Source organism: Prorops nasuta, unplaced genomic scaffold (assembly GCF_024137725.1).
Source record: "Prorops nasuta isolate Cenicafe-Biocafe unplaced genomic scaffold, Cenicafe_Pnas_1.2 PNAS00022, whole genome shotgun sequence".
Taxonomy (NCBI): Eukaryota; Metazoa; Arthropoda; class Insecta; order Hymenoptera; family Bethylidae; genus Prorops; species Prorops nasuta.
The window spans coordinates 1,761,246-1,778,549 of NW_027116819.1; the positions used below are offsets into that span (position 1 = coordinate 1,761,246).

The following is a 17,304-nucleotide window of genomic DNA, read 5'->3' on the forward strand; positions in this document are numbered from 1 at the left end:
AAACATTATTTATTAATAAAATTATTCAATTTAAATATAATTAATTTATAGGGTGATAAGGTCTTTGTGAAGTGGTTAGGATTCGATAATATACATAATTCATGGATAAATAAAGATAATATTTTGTAAAAACATTATTTATTAATAAAATTATTCAATTTAAATATAATTAATTTATTCTATAATGACCCCATGGTAGAGTCGATACAGTTCCGTGCACGATATAACGCTTATCATCATATGGGTTGAGAGCTACTTTCCGTTGTGCAATCGAATAAACATTATGCAATTTTGAGCGAATTAAATTTTGATTGCGGACTTGTACAGTAAAATTTGTTAAACATTCCTTATAGTCCTCGAAGGTTATGTTTCTAGCAACAACGTAAGTCTTAATACCTTTAGCTTTTTTGATAATTTTATTTTGTACTTTAAATGTGTACATTTTTGATCTCAGTCCAATAAACTCTGTCATTATCTGCCCATTATTCTCATCTTTCATCAGCCCAGGGACTTTTTTATTCACTAGAGGTAAATTGTACTGATTGTTGGGAGAATAATCGCTTGTATCGAATTTAGCAAGATTCTCCCTCATAATAGTGTAAATATCATCACACTCAATGCTGTATATTAGACTATCCGTATCGGTATATAACGCTTTACATTTGCTACCGAACGTAGGAAGCATATAATCATAATGAAAATCATACAAACATGTTTTCGAAATATCAAGAATGCTCATACCTACGTATATAGGCTTATCGAATTTAGCTGCTAATTTTGATTATTCAATCGGGACCAAATTCTCACTGAATATAGTGCGACTGTGAAAATTAGGCTTAGCAATCATTGCTTCAGCACCATATCTTCCCTCCCACCTACTCACGAGTCTCACATCAACTCTATTTCTAACATTTTCCAGTCTTACCGAACACCGCATTGTTCATTAATTTGAAAAGATTTTTCTCAAACTAATTTTTAGATGCTGCACGCAAACTAGTGTTCAGATCGATATATTTACGTAACCAGGTGGACTGCTGAAATCCTAAAACGCGATGAATGTGTTTTAAGACAATACCATTACGCATACATTGCTGTAAAGCACGATAGTGTATAATATAGCGTTCCTTATTTTCTAAAGTTGCAAGTAGCTTCTTCTGACGTGTACCCGGTGGGGCATCACGTACGGGACAAAATGGAAGGTCGGAATGTTTATCGTGAAGCATGCTTGGATACTCTAAATCAACCTCTAAAATATAACCCTCGGGTGAATCTATCGGTATATTACAGATATCCAAATTATTAACATTTTCAATCCAGCGAAATCCGTGAGTAGGTAGCGGTTGAGATATTGCCCACCCATACAAATTATTTACATCGTAGTACATTAAATACTTAGAAGGTTCCTCGGCATTGTAGTTTTGCATGTACCGATTGTTAGCCTTTTCATAGCGGTGCGAGCATTGGCTTAAACCACCACGTATGCCTCGTTCTGCAAAAAGCAGCATTTCTACGTCAGTGAAAAGTTCTAATCTTTTTCCTGTATGTTTGAGCATTGCATCCCAAGTGAAGCCTGGGAGTGTATAATAATGAGCAGGATCCAAATTATAAGTTTGCATGCAGCTATCACGAAAATTTTCGAAAATGTCAGCCAACAATAGTACATCAGTTTTCAAATAGAGATCGCTATACTCCCCAAGTGTTCGTATTTGAAATTTGGTCCATACCTCCTTAGCGTGATTATACGCACCCTCACTAATATCACTATCGGATAATCTATTATAGAATATCTCGCGTGGAGGTAAAGCAGTTTCCTCCAGACGGTTCAGACTATCTATGTAATCGTAAGGAAAAATACCTTTCCTTGTCAGAAGGTTAAATTGTTCTATGTTTAAATATGAGAATTCTGACTCTAAATTTTTTAACTGTGATCTCGTTAAATATGAACTCAATTTGTCTAAACTAGATGCCATAAATTTGAAAGAATCGATAAACCTTAGTTGTATATTATATTTACGGATGAATTTAGTGAATGAAATATACTTCTCCTTATGTACAGGTAACAAATGTACTGAACATTCATACAAGTTAGCGATTGTACCGAAAATAAAATGCGCATCATAACCTGATAAATTATGAAAAATTACTGATATTACATGTGAATCTTTAAAGTTTAAATTACAATTATTATGAGCATGTCCCCTATATTTACCAGTTAAATGATCATGATCGCGAACACGTATTTGATCTGGAAGAAACGGCTTTTTACATATATGACAGTTGGGTTCAGTATAATGCCTTGAATTTTCACTAATACTTAATTTATGCATAGGTACTACTGTTTTCAGTTTTTCACTCGCTATACTAGCCATTTTATCAAGCTCATGTCCAAACCATTCAATACAATCAAGTCCTCGATATGATTTATAATTAGAAAGCGTTGAATCACGAACGCTTTTAAAATAATAACCTATACTAAAAGGTATGTGTTTTTGATAAATACCAATATCGTCATCCGTTTGATCAACTTTTTCAAGCAAGCACTCAATGTCAGCGTATATGACAAATGGTACCCTCTCACTGTTCTTCATGTTATTGAAGGAAACCCAACGGTCCTTGTCAGGTAGCACAATTTGGATGTTTTTATTCAGTTGCGCACAATCACGTTCATGCGATTTTAGTTTCTCATCATTGTGGAAATAATGTAAGCAACTATAAAAGGGAAAAAGTAATATTAGAATATAGAAGCAGTAATTATATATATATATATAGACAGTAAAACATACCGATCACAAATAAGATGAGAGCGTTTTCCTCTAGTAAGCTGTCCATTTAGCAGTCTGGAAAGGTTCCTGATGCATATAAAATGTGCTGCTGCTCCTTGATGCTCGAGGAGAAGAAGAAGATTAGCGTGCCTGGTCCTCTTGCATTTTGTTAATTGTAGAGGTGCTATGATTGCATTCTCATTCCTCTCAGTCCCTTCCACCATAGTAAAAATATTAATAGAGACATCATTATCTTCCTCAAATTTCGGAATCTGTTTTAATCTAGTCGGAAACGTTATACTTCTAACGTCGAAAACAATTGTAAAATGAGGATATGAAGATTTTCGTTGGGGATAAGTATTCGGTTTTGCCGGATAGAGTGCTGCCGTTACAGCCCATGCAAAACATGTATTATCATCACTGTGAATGTTTATCACAGCCTGTTTATTCTTCATAGATTCTGGAAGCTCGACTGCACAATCTATATGCAGTGGGTTATAATAATTTATATTTATAATTAAATTCAGAATTTTTTCCAACGCCCATCCACTATCATGCTCTTGAAACTCACTCAATTCTTTTAGAATTTTGTCTATTATATTTGAATTGTACCAATCACTAAAACTATCAGTTTTGTATAAGACTGCATTGCGGGTTGAGATATGTTTAATATCACTAATCTCTTTACAAATAAATTGGCCGTTAAAGATGCAATTTATCTTAACTGCGTTCACGTTATTAAACACTTTTTCTGTGTAGGTCTGTACTAAGTCTTTTGCACCTGTTAGAAAATCACGTGGTTCTATATAATTATAATTTACAACCATTCCGCTACATATTCGAGATTTAAATGAAAACTCGAGATCTTTCCAAATAAGCTTTCTCACTCCAATTGATTTTTTATTTTTTGCCGCATGCAGAAGTAGACGTTGGATAGTGGTTATTTCAGCCAGATTTTTGTGTACTGTATCGGGAGCTGCAGATCTATTAGCATCTCTTAAACTTCGAATATAATCACGACACTTGCGTACCCACTCATGATAATTATGCTGATTTCCTAAGTCAGGATTCTTGAGAGCATGATTCAAACAATAACTCTTATCCTTAGCTGCTCTAAGTAGAAGACACTGTATTTGTGCAATTTCTGCAAAATTTTTCTGCAGCGTGCCTATAGGTGTGTTGCGATTAGAGATTCTGAGTTTATGCATATATTCACGACATTCGCGTACCCACTCGCGATATTCTTCTTGCGTTTTCAAAACTCTATTTCGTAGAGACATCTTTTGTTCTTTTCTTCGAGAGGACTAATCAGGAACTGAGGAAAAGTGGGTAGGAAACTGAGCTCTTCAGATAAAGGATCTCTGAAACACTTCAGGGGGTAAGAGAACATTGAGGACAGGTAACGACATGTTAGAAAATAGATGCAAGCGTTTTTCAGTTATACATATATTCCAGATTTTTGCTCATACATATATTTCATATAATAGACATTTTTTAAGGCACACACACCTTCTTGATTCAAACATGCTGGAAGATTTGAATTATGCAAGCTATCTTCTAAATCAAAATCCCCCCACATAAAATTATCTACATTAGTTATTTCTAAATTACAAATATCTCTTAACCAATTTGTATTTTCAATTCCTTTCACAAAAATCTCATCCTCATCATCATAAATATACTTCCTTATAATATCTTTATATTTATAGTAGGGTGAGTAGCCATCCGCCCAATTTAAGCCGTGATAATTTAGAAAGAACCAGCTAAAAAAGAAACATTATATTAAACAAAAATAATATATATTTTTTCATTTTCATATACTTACTCTGTCCGCTTTCGCTCCTCTTCACTTAGCCACGAATATGAATAGGGCGGTGAAAATAAAATATGGAACACTTTTTGTTCTTGTATAACAGCAAATTCTTTGATTATAAATGACTTATCCGTCAAACGGAATCCTTGAAAATCAACGAACGATGGTGCCATTATGCCTACGTTTTTTATACTAAAATAATACTATTTAAATATGCATGTGTCATGAAAATTTCTCCCTCTCTTCAAGCTAATTGTTCTTCATCCCTCCTACTATCCTCACCATAGGTCAAAACTATCTCCCACTATACGTAGCATAGGTCATAAATATTTTCTTGAGGACCAATGACGTTTCCGTTCTTCCAAGAGTGGCAGGTCAGTCATTTCCCCACCGTAGGACAAAAGTTTTGTCAACCCTTAAAGCATCTTAGAATTACCGCCCACTACATGTAGCATAGGGCAGAAAACATTCTCTCTTAGAGCCAATGACGTTTCCGTTCTTCTAAGAGTAGTATGGGCATCTTCCTACCGTAGATTAAAAAAATTGTTGACACCTCCCTAACAGTGCTTAAACGCTCGAAGAAATCATAGGACAGGCATCAGTATTGCTTTAACGTGTACTCCGTTGAAAACAGTTCAGTATAACTTTATTCTTCACTTTTACAAGTATACGACTTAAAATGGATAATCTTCTATATATCACCCATATCATTGATATTGATGGGTTTATGGTGAATAAGAAATTTATTTATAAGGAAATTGTAATTAAAAATTTAATTTCTTGGAAAACATATTATGCAGCATTTCGCATCCGTGATTCATTTAGAAGTCTGAGTATTTCAGACAGAAAAAGTGTCAGTTATGTTTTCAAAAATGTGCATGGAATTAGATATGGCAACACGGGATATGAGAAGTTTACCCAGGAGGATGTACACAAATTTGTTAATAATAGTGTATATGAATGTGAATATCCAATCGTTGCGTATAAAGGCGGGCACGTAGAACAGGATTTATTAAATTATCTGGATATCCCAAATGCTAACTTAAAAAATTTCGGCTGTCCGAAATTCGACAATTTAATACGTCACATTCAACCTGTCAGACTCCATGTAAATTACATGAAAAATTGTATACCGATTGTGAAAAGAAGCCGGATACATTGTGTGTATCAAGAAGCTAACGTTTTCGCACGATTGGTACAGCAACAAATAGATGTAAGTATCATGAGTTAAGCTTGCAATTTGTAAAATATTAACTGAATTTCTTTGTTTCAGATGATTGAATAAAATATATATAAGTTTCTCTATCATTTATATATAAATTTTATGTATATATGTTTAATTATAAGTTTAATTGTAAAAAAAAAATCATTTTATATATTTGTATAAATTTATGTATATATATATAAATAAATTCCATCTGGCAGGCACATGCAACTCTTCTACCAATTGTTTCTTCTCCTCACTTCCAATGACTATTCCACTACGTATTATGTTTACACTAGCTCATCAATCACTGGCGGTAATATAAGTTTCTTTAGAGCATAATTCCAATCATTTTCTCTTTTCTTCTCATTGGCAGTCGTGATTTCCTCTTTTTGGTGCTCATTAGAGATATAATTTGCAACAATTTCAATCTACCATACATATCTTTCCGTAATGCCTCAACTTTTCGATCCAATTTATTTTCAATATAATCGACTTTATCATTCAATTGATTAATTCTTTCACTAATATCATTAATTTTTTCATCAATTTCATCAATTTCATCAGTTTTTTTCAACAGAGTTGTAACTTTTTTCTCAAGGCGGTTACATTTTAGGTAATAGTGAGTTAGCTTTTCACTGTATTCAAACAATTCCCTCATTAAGCTATCACGTACAGTCATCGAATTACGTAACAGAGCAGCCATATTCACAGCACTTGTCTCATCAGTAACATCACACTCTAAGTTTGAAATTATTTTTTTCTTAGCATTAAATGCATTCCTTTTTTTATCAAACTTTAACGTATCATTGTCAATTTTGTGGGAATAATTTCTCACTTTACCTGTATTGAAACCAGATCCAAATTTATTTATCGACATAGTGAAGTAGCACGTTGAACTGAGAAAATCTTGAAACTGCACACAATCTCTTTTATAAGATACCTAGGTTTAGTAAGAGCTAGGTATTAATAAGATGTCCTAGCAAAAATGTTATTATTCCTGAAATTGATGTTAAATTGTTATTCTATCCAATAGGGGAGACTATTAAAATTGTATCCTTTCATTTAAAGATTATTTTGTTATTCTTTGCATCGGTTTAGTTAAAACCATGCAAAGTTATAATTCCATGCTCGATGGAAAGTTAATTCCTTGCAAGATATCAGCAACTTATCACAATAGCTATCTACAATTTAACTAACGAGAAAAGGGTAGATTGCGGTAGCCACCTAGCGGCAATTACTGGTACTATCAATTAAATTGAACTAGTTCACCCGTGTGTATAATTACGTAATATTAAAATACCATTAGCGCGAAAGAAGATTAAGGAAGGCAGTCACCTAGCGGTGACTACTAGAACTAGCAATTAACTCAAGCTAGTTTATCTGTGTAGCAGAGTCGAAAATAGTTAGGCTACGTAAGGTAACTAACCATCGACTTCGAGGGGTGAAAAAACCTTCCTTCAACTAGGGTCCCTGTAGGATAACTAACCAACGATACCATAGGGTGAAAAATACCCCCTCCCTAACCAAACTCGGTCCCACTATAAGACCTTCCAATTGTGACATAGGCTGAAAAAAAACCCTCCCTCTCTAACCAAACTCGATCCCACTATAAGACCCTTTCCTTCCTCATCCCCACCACTACCATACTAAGAGAGTCTTATTCCCACCCATCCCCCTTCCACACCACAAAACAGCTACCCCCACTCCCTGTCATCGGAACCGCATTGCTACACTACTAACCTAAGATGTAGATGTGGCAAATTATACTAAATGGCATAATAAGTCCGATATATAAAATTTAGTATAAATGGAGAATGTATAAAATGGCTATTGGGTGTCAAACACCCAGACGGAACTTTAAAGGCTAAATAAAGTTTGGTCGAATTTCTAATTTCCATGTTTCTTAAGATAAGGTAGTTCAACAAATTTGTTGAGATTAGGGTGGCTAAAGTTGCTGAATAAGAGAAAGTAGCGTCTCCACGATTTTATATGTATTATATTTTATTATATATTTTTATATATTTATGTACTTCCCCTCTAGATACTACCGTGTCTCTTGATTTCTTTTTATTCTGATTAGAGTTCGAAGTGTAGATTAATATTTGGTTTTAATATTCTCTTATATTATAATTGAATATTAAATAACAATCAGCATATATTCGTCTATTTAAATCTTGTCGTCGTAATAAGAAAGCTATATAGTTTCCTGACAAATTGTTCAGGTGTAGGTTACAGCCTTTTGGAAAGTTGGAATATCAATTTAAAGAAACTAAAAAGTAAAACATGCAATTTATTAATAATTTCAATGCCTGAAAGTATAGTGTATGATATTTTCGATTAACTTAACAAATTTGGTCTACTAATATGCTGCTGATAATGAACAATGCAAATTTGTGTTCAATGTAAACTTCTTATTAGCAATGTTTTAAGTATCAGTAAATCCAGTCAGTTCTATTCTTAGCAATGAAAAAAAAGAATGTTTTATTTTATTTCAACCTGCAATAGAGAGAGAAACTCCACAAACTACCATAAAGTATATTGCATCCTGTATTGTAAATTATAATGTTATACTTATCTAATTGTGTTCTCCTTCTGTCATTACTAATTAAAATTTTTTAAATGTGGAAAATATATATTATCACATACAAAATCACAAAACAATTAATTATTATATTTATGTGAACAACATTATCTCAATAAACATAACATTATTTTAAAAGCAGCACCGGACAAGATTCTAACAGTTCAAAATTAGGTAGATAGTAGTGAGAAAATGATATCAATTGTTCGGCCGACATCAGGTGTCGAGAACTCGAAACAAATATTTCTAGGGAAAATAGTCGAAACATATATTCTAATGTTGGAAGAAGAAACTAGATCTAATCTTAATTTTGGCAATAATATGGATAACAGAGTGTGAGATCTCTGGATGGCATGAACCATTTGTGATGTTCATGGTCTCAAATGAAAGCCTATTCAAAATCATTTTAAAAAAACTTTACTTAAATCATAACAAAGTATCATTCACGGAGATAAACCGGTTTGAAAATTGGTACGGCCAAACTTGCTGTATAAGTTACACACTAGAGCTCGGCCCGCTCGGCAATATGTACTTGCTGTCGAGACACTACCCTGTGTCTTGATAGTTTAATCCTCCTCTTTTGATTAACGTAATAAAATATACTTCTTGTGGTTCCGATATTTGTTGTAACATTTTTTGCTGAAAAAAAATGTTTTTCGCTTTTTTTTTCTTAGAAATTATAATATTTATGTAATAAGCTGTTGTTGGAGATTTTTAAAATTGTAATAAATCTTTTAGTTAATCCCTACTATTTTAAATCACATAAGAATTTCTTGAAGAAAAATATATGATATTTTCAAGGTTTCCGTGTAAAAATGATTAAATAATAGAAAATAGAAAATGATCGATTTGTCCGATTGAGCTCAAGAGTATAGTTAAATATTTTAATAAAAAAATATTTAATTTCTATTTTACATAAGTTAGGTTCAAAATTTTATAATAAAAATAATGGCAGCTCATTTACTTGAAATAAAAACTAAGAGAATTTGATTTATTGAAGGGCACATTTTTCCTGAATATTTAACATGTAATGTGTGAAATCTTATATCATATTTATAGTACGCACCGTGACCCTATTTCACATAAAGTAGTTTCTCATTACATTTTCACCAAGTTTTCTAAATTTAAACAGAAAATTCGCTGCTATTGTGTATATGATGTACTTTTTGTTATGGGGACCCTGTTTTATAAAGCTCGAAGCTTTTAAGGTGCCTCAGAGCATGGATGTAAGAATAAATGCATTTTGGCAACTGTGTAGGATATATCAGTGTTTTTAGAGATCTGAGTGACTTTTTACAACCTCTTCTCTACTTGTATACATAAAGATGTTATACAAAAGTTACTATTTCTTACAGTTACGAAGATTTATTATTTTGCACATTCTAGCTGTAGGGCATGTCAGATGCCTGAATCTATATACATACGTACATATATATATAATATTAATTTTTTTCAGGAAATTTTTGCGCTATAGGCAATATGACACCAATAATAGAAATATGGGATTTGGACCTAATAGACTGTTTAGAACCAGCATTTAAACTTGGTGCTAAGGGTAATAAGAAAAAGAACACAAAAAGATCCGGTCATAGAGATGCAGTATTAGATGTAGTATGGAATCAAAACTATGTGTTAGTTTGCTTTGTTGTTTGTTTTTTAATTGACCCTTAATTAGGCGCATGGGATCACCTTGCTGATATTATAAGTATGCTAAATATTCCGATGTGTCTGATTAAGGGTTAAACTACTTTTTATCAGATTTTATTTATTTAATGATTTTTTTATTTAATAGACATATTTTGGCTAGCGGTTCTGTGGATCAAACAACTTTATTATGGGATATGGAATGCCTTAAACCTGTTACCAAGTTTGATTCATTTAACGAAAAAGTCCAAAGTCTTGCGTGGAATCCATCAAATGCACATTATTTATTAACAGGATGCGCTGACAAGTAACTAAATTTTGTATTCAAATATAACTTTAGTTATATGAAAGCATGAAACTAATTGAAAGAATTTCTCGATATAAGGTCTTTATTGTTTATAATTGCAAGTAATGAATAACGTTCACATAAATAATAGCAAAATTGTGGTGATGAAAAAAAATCGAGTTTTTTCTCGTACAATTAAAATTACTTTTTATACTTTAAAATAAATTTGATCACCAAATTTGCTTTAGAAGCAAAATGTATACAGTTTGGCAACAGACTGCCTACAGAAATCCAGCGGATCACACGACCTTTTCTGTTCCGCTATAGAGGGGAATCTGGCCTACTGATTCTGCAATGCAGAAACTTTCAACAGACTGCCGACAGATTGTATGTAAATTCTGTAGGACTTTACAAGTTAGAAAATGACGATCAACGAATAGCCATTGTAAAAATTAATTCAGTATTTCTGCTTTTCGTATTTAGTTTAGTTACTTAAGTTGTATGGTACACTATAGGTTAAAACCTCAGCAAATTTTACGATTTTTAGGAAAAAACGCATTTCAATTTTTTGATCAACTCATACTTAATATTTTATATAATTCAGATCTATAATATATTTCTATAGAGTTGAAAAAACTCGATTGACCACAATTTTTTACTTGCAGAACTTCTACAGGATGTGTATACAATGTGTTGATATTTTGTAGGAAGTCTATGCACAACAGAATCTGTAGGCCAGATTCCCCGCCATGGTGGAAACAATAAAGGTCCATATCTAAAACAGAAGCTGCTTACAGAAATTGCTACTAAGGTGAGGTCTGTACATTAATTTTAAAGGAAGGCACAATTATCTTTATAATAGTTTTTGCTAATTTAACAAGTTAATGCTGTAAGGAATATATTAATTGTATAAAGTAAAATGTTTTATATGAAAATTGAATTTAAAATTCAAATAATTGCAATATTTAATTTTTAGATAGAGAAATAGAGAGTGAGAGAGAGAAAATCTTATTCATAAAGGAAACGTTTTTAAAATAATAAAATTTATCATAAAGTAAATTGTGCCTCTTTTAAAATTAAGCTATAGAACTCAACATTGGTGCAGGTTTTTATTTTAATATATTGAAATAAATATTAATTGCACCATAAAAAAATAATCAATATTATAAGTCACCTAATAAACATATAATTAGGGGGAAGTTCCCTAGTATCGGACACTTAAGCTTTTTTTTAAGTAAAGTGATCAATAATTTCTACATCTCACTTTAAGTTAATAGAAACTAATTTATATTATATAAGATAATGTTACTAAGATAAAAATAATATTAAAATAAGGTAAAACTGTAAAATTTTGATATTTAAGATTCACAGTATTATATAGCAGATCATAAAAGAGTCCTCTAGTTTCGGACAGTCATTATTTTTGTCTTGAAATAGTTTTTCTGGTTATTATAATAGGTAAAATGAGCAACTACTAAAATTGACTAGGTACCTATTTTATTTAATTATATTAAAGAACATTAATATTAATTATATATTTATTAATAAAAATATATTTTGTTGTTTTATTCGCAGTAATCACAAATGTAATGATCCTCACCAGATTCGACATCAGTGCAAGATTCGTGTACCCACTTATTACACATTTGGCATAAAATCCAATCCTCGTCATTATTTTCTAAATACAACAAAAAAGTGGTAGCCTCTGTTTGAGATTTTGCTAATGAAGCAGATAATTTTTTAGAATTCTTTATTTTTCCAAGATCGTTGGTCTATCTTCCTTTAAAAGCTGCTACCCTGAATTTAGAGGCTTTCAATGTGATAGTTTTATTTTCAAGCTCTTTTTTGTAAGGAGAGGATGTCAAAGTTTCACTTTTTTCAACCTTTCGTCGCCTATTTGTAATTCTTCTTGCTGAAGCATCTGGGACAGGGGATACTTTGTGAATTTCATCAACAATAGTGCTATTTGTTGATGGTTGTGATTCAACACTCTTTTTATCTTTAGCTGGAACATCTGTTACAGCGGATGGCAAATAATCTAAGTTATTGAAGACATTTGGATTATAAGCCATAATTCCCGTGCATAGAAATCCAGGTTTGGCTATTTCTAAACGGGCGTCAAATGTAAAAGCTTATGCTACCATTCCAACTACTTCATACTCTGTTATTCTTAATCCGGTGTTAGCTCCCATCCATGATTCGCATGCCTCGGAATATGCATCTTTAAAAGATTTCATGAAAGCTCTGTCCAAGGGTTGTAACTTATGAGTTGTATGGGGTGGCGTACTTAACATACGCACATGATTATCTTTTGCATAAGTTATAACAGCAAGATCTTTGTGACTGCAGTGTCCGTCTAAAAGAAGTAGCACTGGGTGTTCTTTAGAAGGTTTAGAATATCTTACAAAGTGTTGAAGCCATTTAAAAAAAAACTCAGCATTCATCCACCCGTTTGGTTGTGCCATAGCTATACTATTTGGTGGAGCATTGATCATTAGTCTCTCATTGATCCTCTGCCGAGGAAATATGAAATAAGGAGGGATAAAGTAACCGGTAGCACTTATGCAAAACAAAACCGTCACATTTTTGCCTCGCTCTGTAGATTTTAGTTTGCCAACTTGACAATTAATTTTTAACGTCACTACTTTCATTTGTTTGTGAACAATACTAACACCAGTTTCTTCACAATTAAAGATATTAGATGGATCAAAATTAAATTCATCGGAGAGATTCTCATAAAACTGATCTACTTGTGGCTTATTAAAGCCTACAACCCCATAATGCTTGTAGACTCTGGTTTCCTTAACTTATCTCAGGATGACGTTTGATGAAATTGTTAAAATAAAGTCTATATTCCAACGGATCTTTGCACTCTTTATTTTAATACATCTCTTAACTTATACAAAGGTTTACACTTGGTATCCACGTTCTTCGACTAACGTATTGCAAACGTTCTCCCCTTTTTTTACGCACTCTCATATTTTAAATATCATTGCTGCCAACTCGCACATACTACTCATTGCTGCCAACCCGCATATAGTAATCATTGCTGCCAACCCATTATCAACACGCCCCCTCAATGATAGTTCAAATATGATTTTACATTTTATCTTATACATATTCCAAACCTAACTTATCTCTAAATTTTTCAAATAGAACTTTGTTTAGGGGTTTAGTCATAATGTCCCCTGTCTGATCACATGATCGTAAATACATTATTTTAATATCGTTTTCCTTTATTTTATTTCTTACGAAATGAATTTTTATATCTACGTGTTTTAGCCTGCCATGGTACATTGGATTGCCGCATACCTTTATAGCACTTTGATTATCTTCATATATTTCCAATGGTAGTATATCATTAACTATTTTAAGACTTAAAATTATATTTTTTAGCCATATTCCCTCGCTTACTGCTAGACTTAGTGCGACATATTCGGACTCAGTAGATGACAATGCAACGGTACTTTGTTTTCTTGACAACCATGTGACAGTACAATTCGAAAATTTATATATAAAACCTGAGGTAGATTTCCTGTCAACCTTATCGTTAGCCCAGTCAGCATCGACATACCCTTGTATTTTAGGTTGTTCATTATCTTTATTTTTCCGATATACTAAGCTTAAGTTTATAGTTCCATTTATGTATCTAATGATTCGCTTAATAGCTTGCCACAACTCCTCGCTAGCGCATGATTGATACCTGCTTAAAATTCCTACACTTATGCACAAATCCGGTCTAGTACATGAGGTAGCATATATCAAGGCCCCTATTGTACTTCGACACTTTCGTTCTACTTCTAATGACTCTGACTTATCTCTTTTTAATATACTGTGGTCGAAGTTTTGTTCCATTGGAGTGGTAATAGGTTTGCACTCCCCCATTCCTAGATTGTCTATCAAATTTTTTAAATATCTGGTTTGATTCATAGTTATAGTCTGTTCCTCTAGATTTTGTTCTATTTTAATACCTAAAAAATAGTTTATAGTTCCTAGATTTTTCATCTTTAATACGTAATTTAGCCTATTGATAATAATCTTAACTTCACTTTCTTTTGTTCCAGCTATTAACAAATCATCTACAAAGATCAGTATATATACTTTGTTCTGACCATTTATTTTAGTATATATGCAATATTCAAACTCACATCTCTTAAATTCTAGATTCATCATTATTTCGTGAAATTTCTCATTCCAGTTTTTCGGTGAGCCTTTGAGTCCATATAAAGATTTATTAAGTCTTAATACAATATTTTGTTTGCGATATTTTATAGTATCTCTCAAACCATCTGGAACTTCTAAATATACCTTTTCTTTTATGTCGCCATGCAAGAACGCGTTACACACATCCAGCTGATAGACTCTCAATTTGTATTCATTACATATAACAAGGAAAATTCTAATTGATTGCATTTTTGCTACAGGACTATATATATCTGCTTCATTTATATTTCTCTGACTAAAACCTCTAGCAACTAACCTTGCTTTATATACTATGTGTCCTGCCTCATCCGTTTTTTTCTTAAAAACCCACTTACAGTCTATGGTTTCTCCTTCGTTTGATCTCTTCACTGGATTCCAAGTTTTTGCTTCCTCTAGCGACATGATTTCCTTGTCGATGGCTTTCTTCCAGTTTGTAGATTCGCTTCCTTGTATCGCTTCCTCATATGATCCTGGTTCATTATTAATTGCAATCATTGCTGTAAAGAAATCTTGCCATTTCCATGGCGCTCCAAGCAAATTTCTATCCCTCAGTCTTCTTGGAGATGTTTCTGTGACTTGAGTCCCTTGTTCCTCCATAGATCTCTCTGCTATACTCGATTCATCACTTATGGGTTCCTCTCTGAAATTGTCTAAATCCTGTTCGCTCCCTCCATTAATTTCAGAGTATTCTTCTTCCATATCTCTTTCTTGGTTTTCCTCACCCTCAAGATTCATTTGGCTATATTCAATCTCGTCTGATAGAACCTGTCTTTCCTTTTCTGAGTTAGTCAAAGATTTTGTTTTGATAAAAACTATATCTTTTACTACTTCAAGCTTTCCTGTATTTTGAAAATATATGTAGTATTTCCATATCTATGTCTTTTCCATAAAATAATTGGTAAGGAGATTTTCCAATTACTTGACTTGGACCAGTCCTGTTTAAAGTAAAGGCTGCCGTATTAATTGCTTCTGCCCAAAGATTCTTCTTCATACCCACCAACATGGTTCTAGCAGCTTCAACCAACGTTCTCATCTCTCGTTCAGCTCTACCATTCTGCTCTGGCGTATATTTGACAGATTTCTGATGTATAATGCCCAAATCATCAAACATGTCTTTCAGGTCCTTATTTATAAATTCTAAGCCATTATCTGACCTGACTATTTTAATTTTATACTCCGCTGATCTTTCCATGGTCTTTATAAATTTCTTGATGCATTTCTTCACTTCGGATTTGTACTTTATAAAATATACAAATCTCATCGATGAATAATCGTCCTTCAGCAAAAGAAAATAACGAGCGCCCCCTATTGACATTTCTTCCATGGGTCCACATAGATCCATATGTACTAGTTCAAGTCTTTTGGTTGCTCTAGATGTGCTTCTTCCAAATGGCTTTTTGTGTTGTTTTCCATTTAAACAATCTTCACATACATACTCTGCACTGTCGTCTATATACTGTATGTTCCTCATTTTAAGGTACTTCTTGACATATTCTATATTCTGATGCACAAATAATTTGTGCCACTCAGACAGTTTTTTCTTTTTCTTCTCTCCTGTGCATTCAATGCTTGCATAGGCTTGATTATTCTTGCTTGTTACGAAATCCATTAGATACAACTTCTTTTGTCTATGGGCCACTGCTCGAATATTTCCTTGCTTGTCATATATCTCACACTTTTCTTTGTTTGATTTTAAGTAATACCCATTGTCGAGAGCACAGCCCACAGAAAATAAATTAAATTTAATCTCTGGTACTAGTAATACGTTTGACAAAATAGTCTTATATACCTGTTTTCCCACTCTTGAACTGACTTCTATTTTACCAACACCTTGTATTTGTACTTTTTTACCATCTCCCAATGACACACAATTTCTTGACATTTTGTCGTTTAATTCCACAAATTGTTCTCTGTCCCAACACATATGATCACTCGCACCCGTATCCATCAACCAAGCTTCTGACTGTATGGATAAGTTACTTTCATTTGTACCTATGAATGCATTGTATCCTCTCTTATCTTCATTCTCTGGACTTTGACTTCCTTTTATATCAACTTCTACTTTTTCTGTCGTGGATTTCTTCATATTGCATTTTGAAGCTATGTGTCCCATTTTATTACATTGGAAACACTTCCTGCTATCCTTTTTATTTCCTTTTGCACGACAAAATTTTGCAAAATGACCAGGTTTGCCACAGACAAAACATACTTTAGAATTTTGACTTATATTTTTGTTTTTAATGCCTGCCAATGCGACTGACTCTTTCTCAACTGACATATACCTTTCTTCTTCTATGAGTAGTCTAGAGGTTAGTTCCACCAAAGTCTGTTTTTCGCTTTCCACTGACTCCCATGCTGATCTAAAATGTTTGAATTGCTCAGGCAACGACATTAAGATTTTAGTCATTGTCATCTTATCTGATATAGGTTCTCCCGCTTGCCTTAACTTATTTCGTACTTCTTCCAGTTTAGCAAGGAATGTGGATATAGAATACTCTCCAAACTCACACATAAAGAAATTTTGTTGTAACAAATGTATACTGACCGTTGACTCTTTATCATATATACTTTTTAACTTATGCCAAATGTCCCATGCTGTATTACACGACAATAAATGTGATAATGGCCCCTGTTCCATTCTGGTCACTAGTATTTCCTGTGCCTTTGCATCCTTCTTTAACCATAATGACTTTGCTGCTGCCTCTTCGGGTTTTCTTTCTTCCCCATTTACTATTTCAAACAAATCTTTACTCTTCAGTATAATTATGGTTTGGAATTTCCATATTTGCCAGTTATCTTTGTTTAATT

The 17,304-nt window shown here is 32.9% G+C and overlaps 1 protein-coding gene across 2 annotated transcripts in view; it reads left to right on the plus strand.

The window, feature by feature from the left end:
- The window catches only part of nclb (no child left behind), a 288,007-nt gene that overhangs the window by 63,381 nt on the left and 207,322 nt on the right, over positions 1-17,304 (plus strand). For both annotated transcript variants that reach the window (XM_066740055.1, XM_066740054.1), the window contains exons 6-7: positions 9,820-9,994; positions 10,156-10,314. In XM_066740055.1, coding sequence (XP_066596152.1) covers positions 9,820-9,994; positions 10,156-10,314 — 334 coding nt within the window. The remainder of the gene's footprint in view (positions 1-9,819; positions 9,995-10,155; positions 10,315-17,304) is intronic.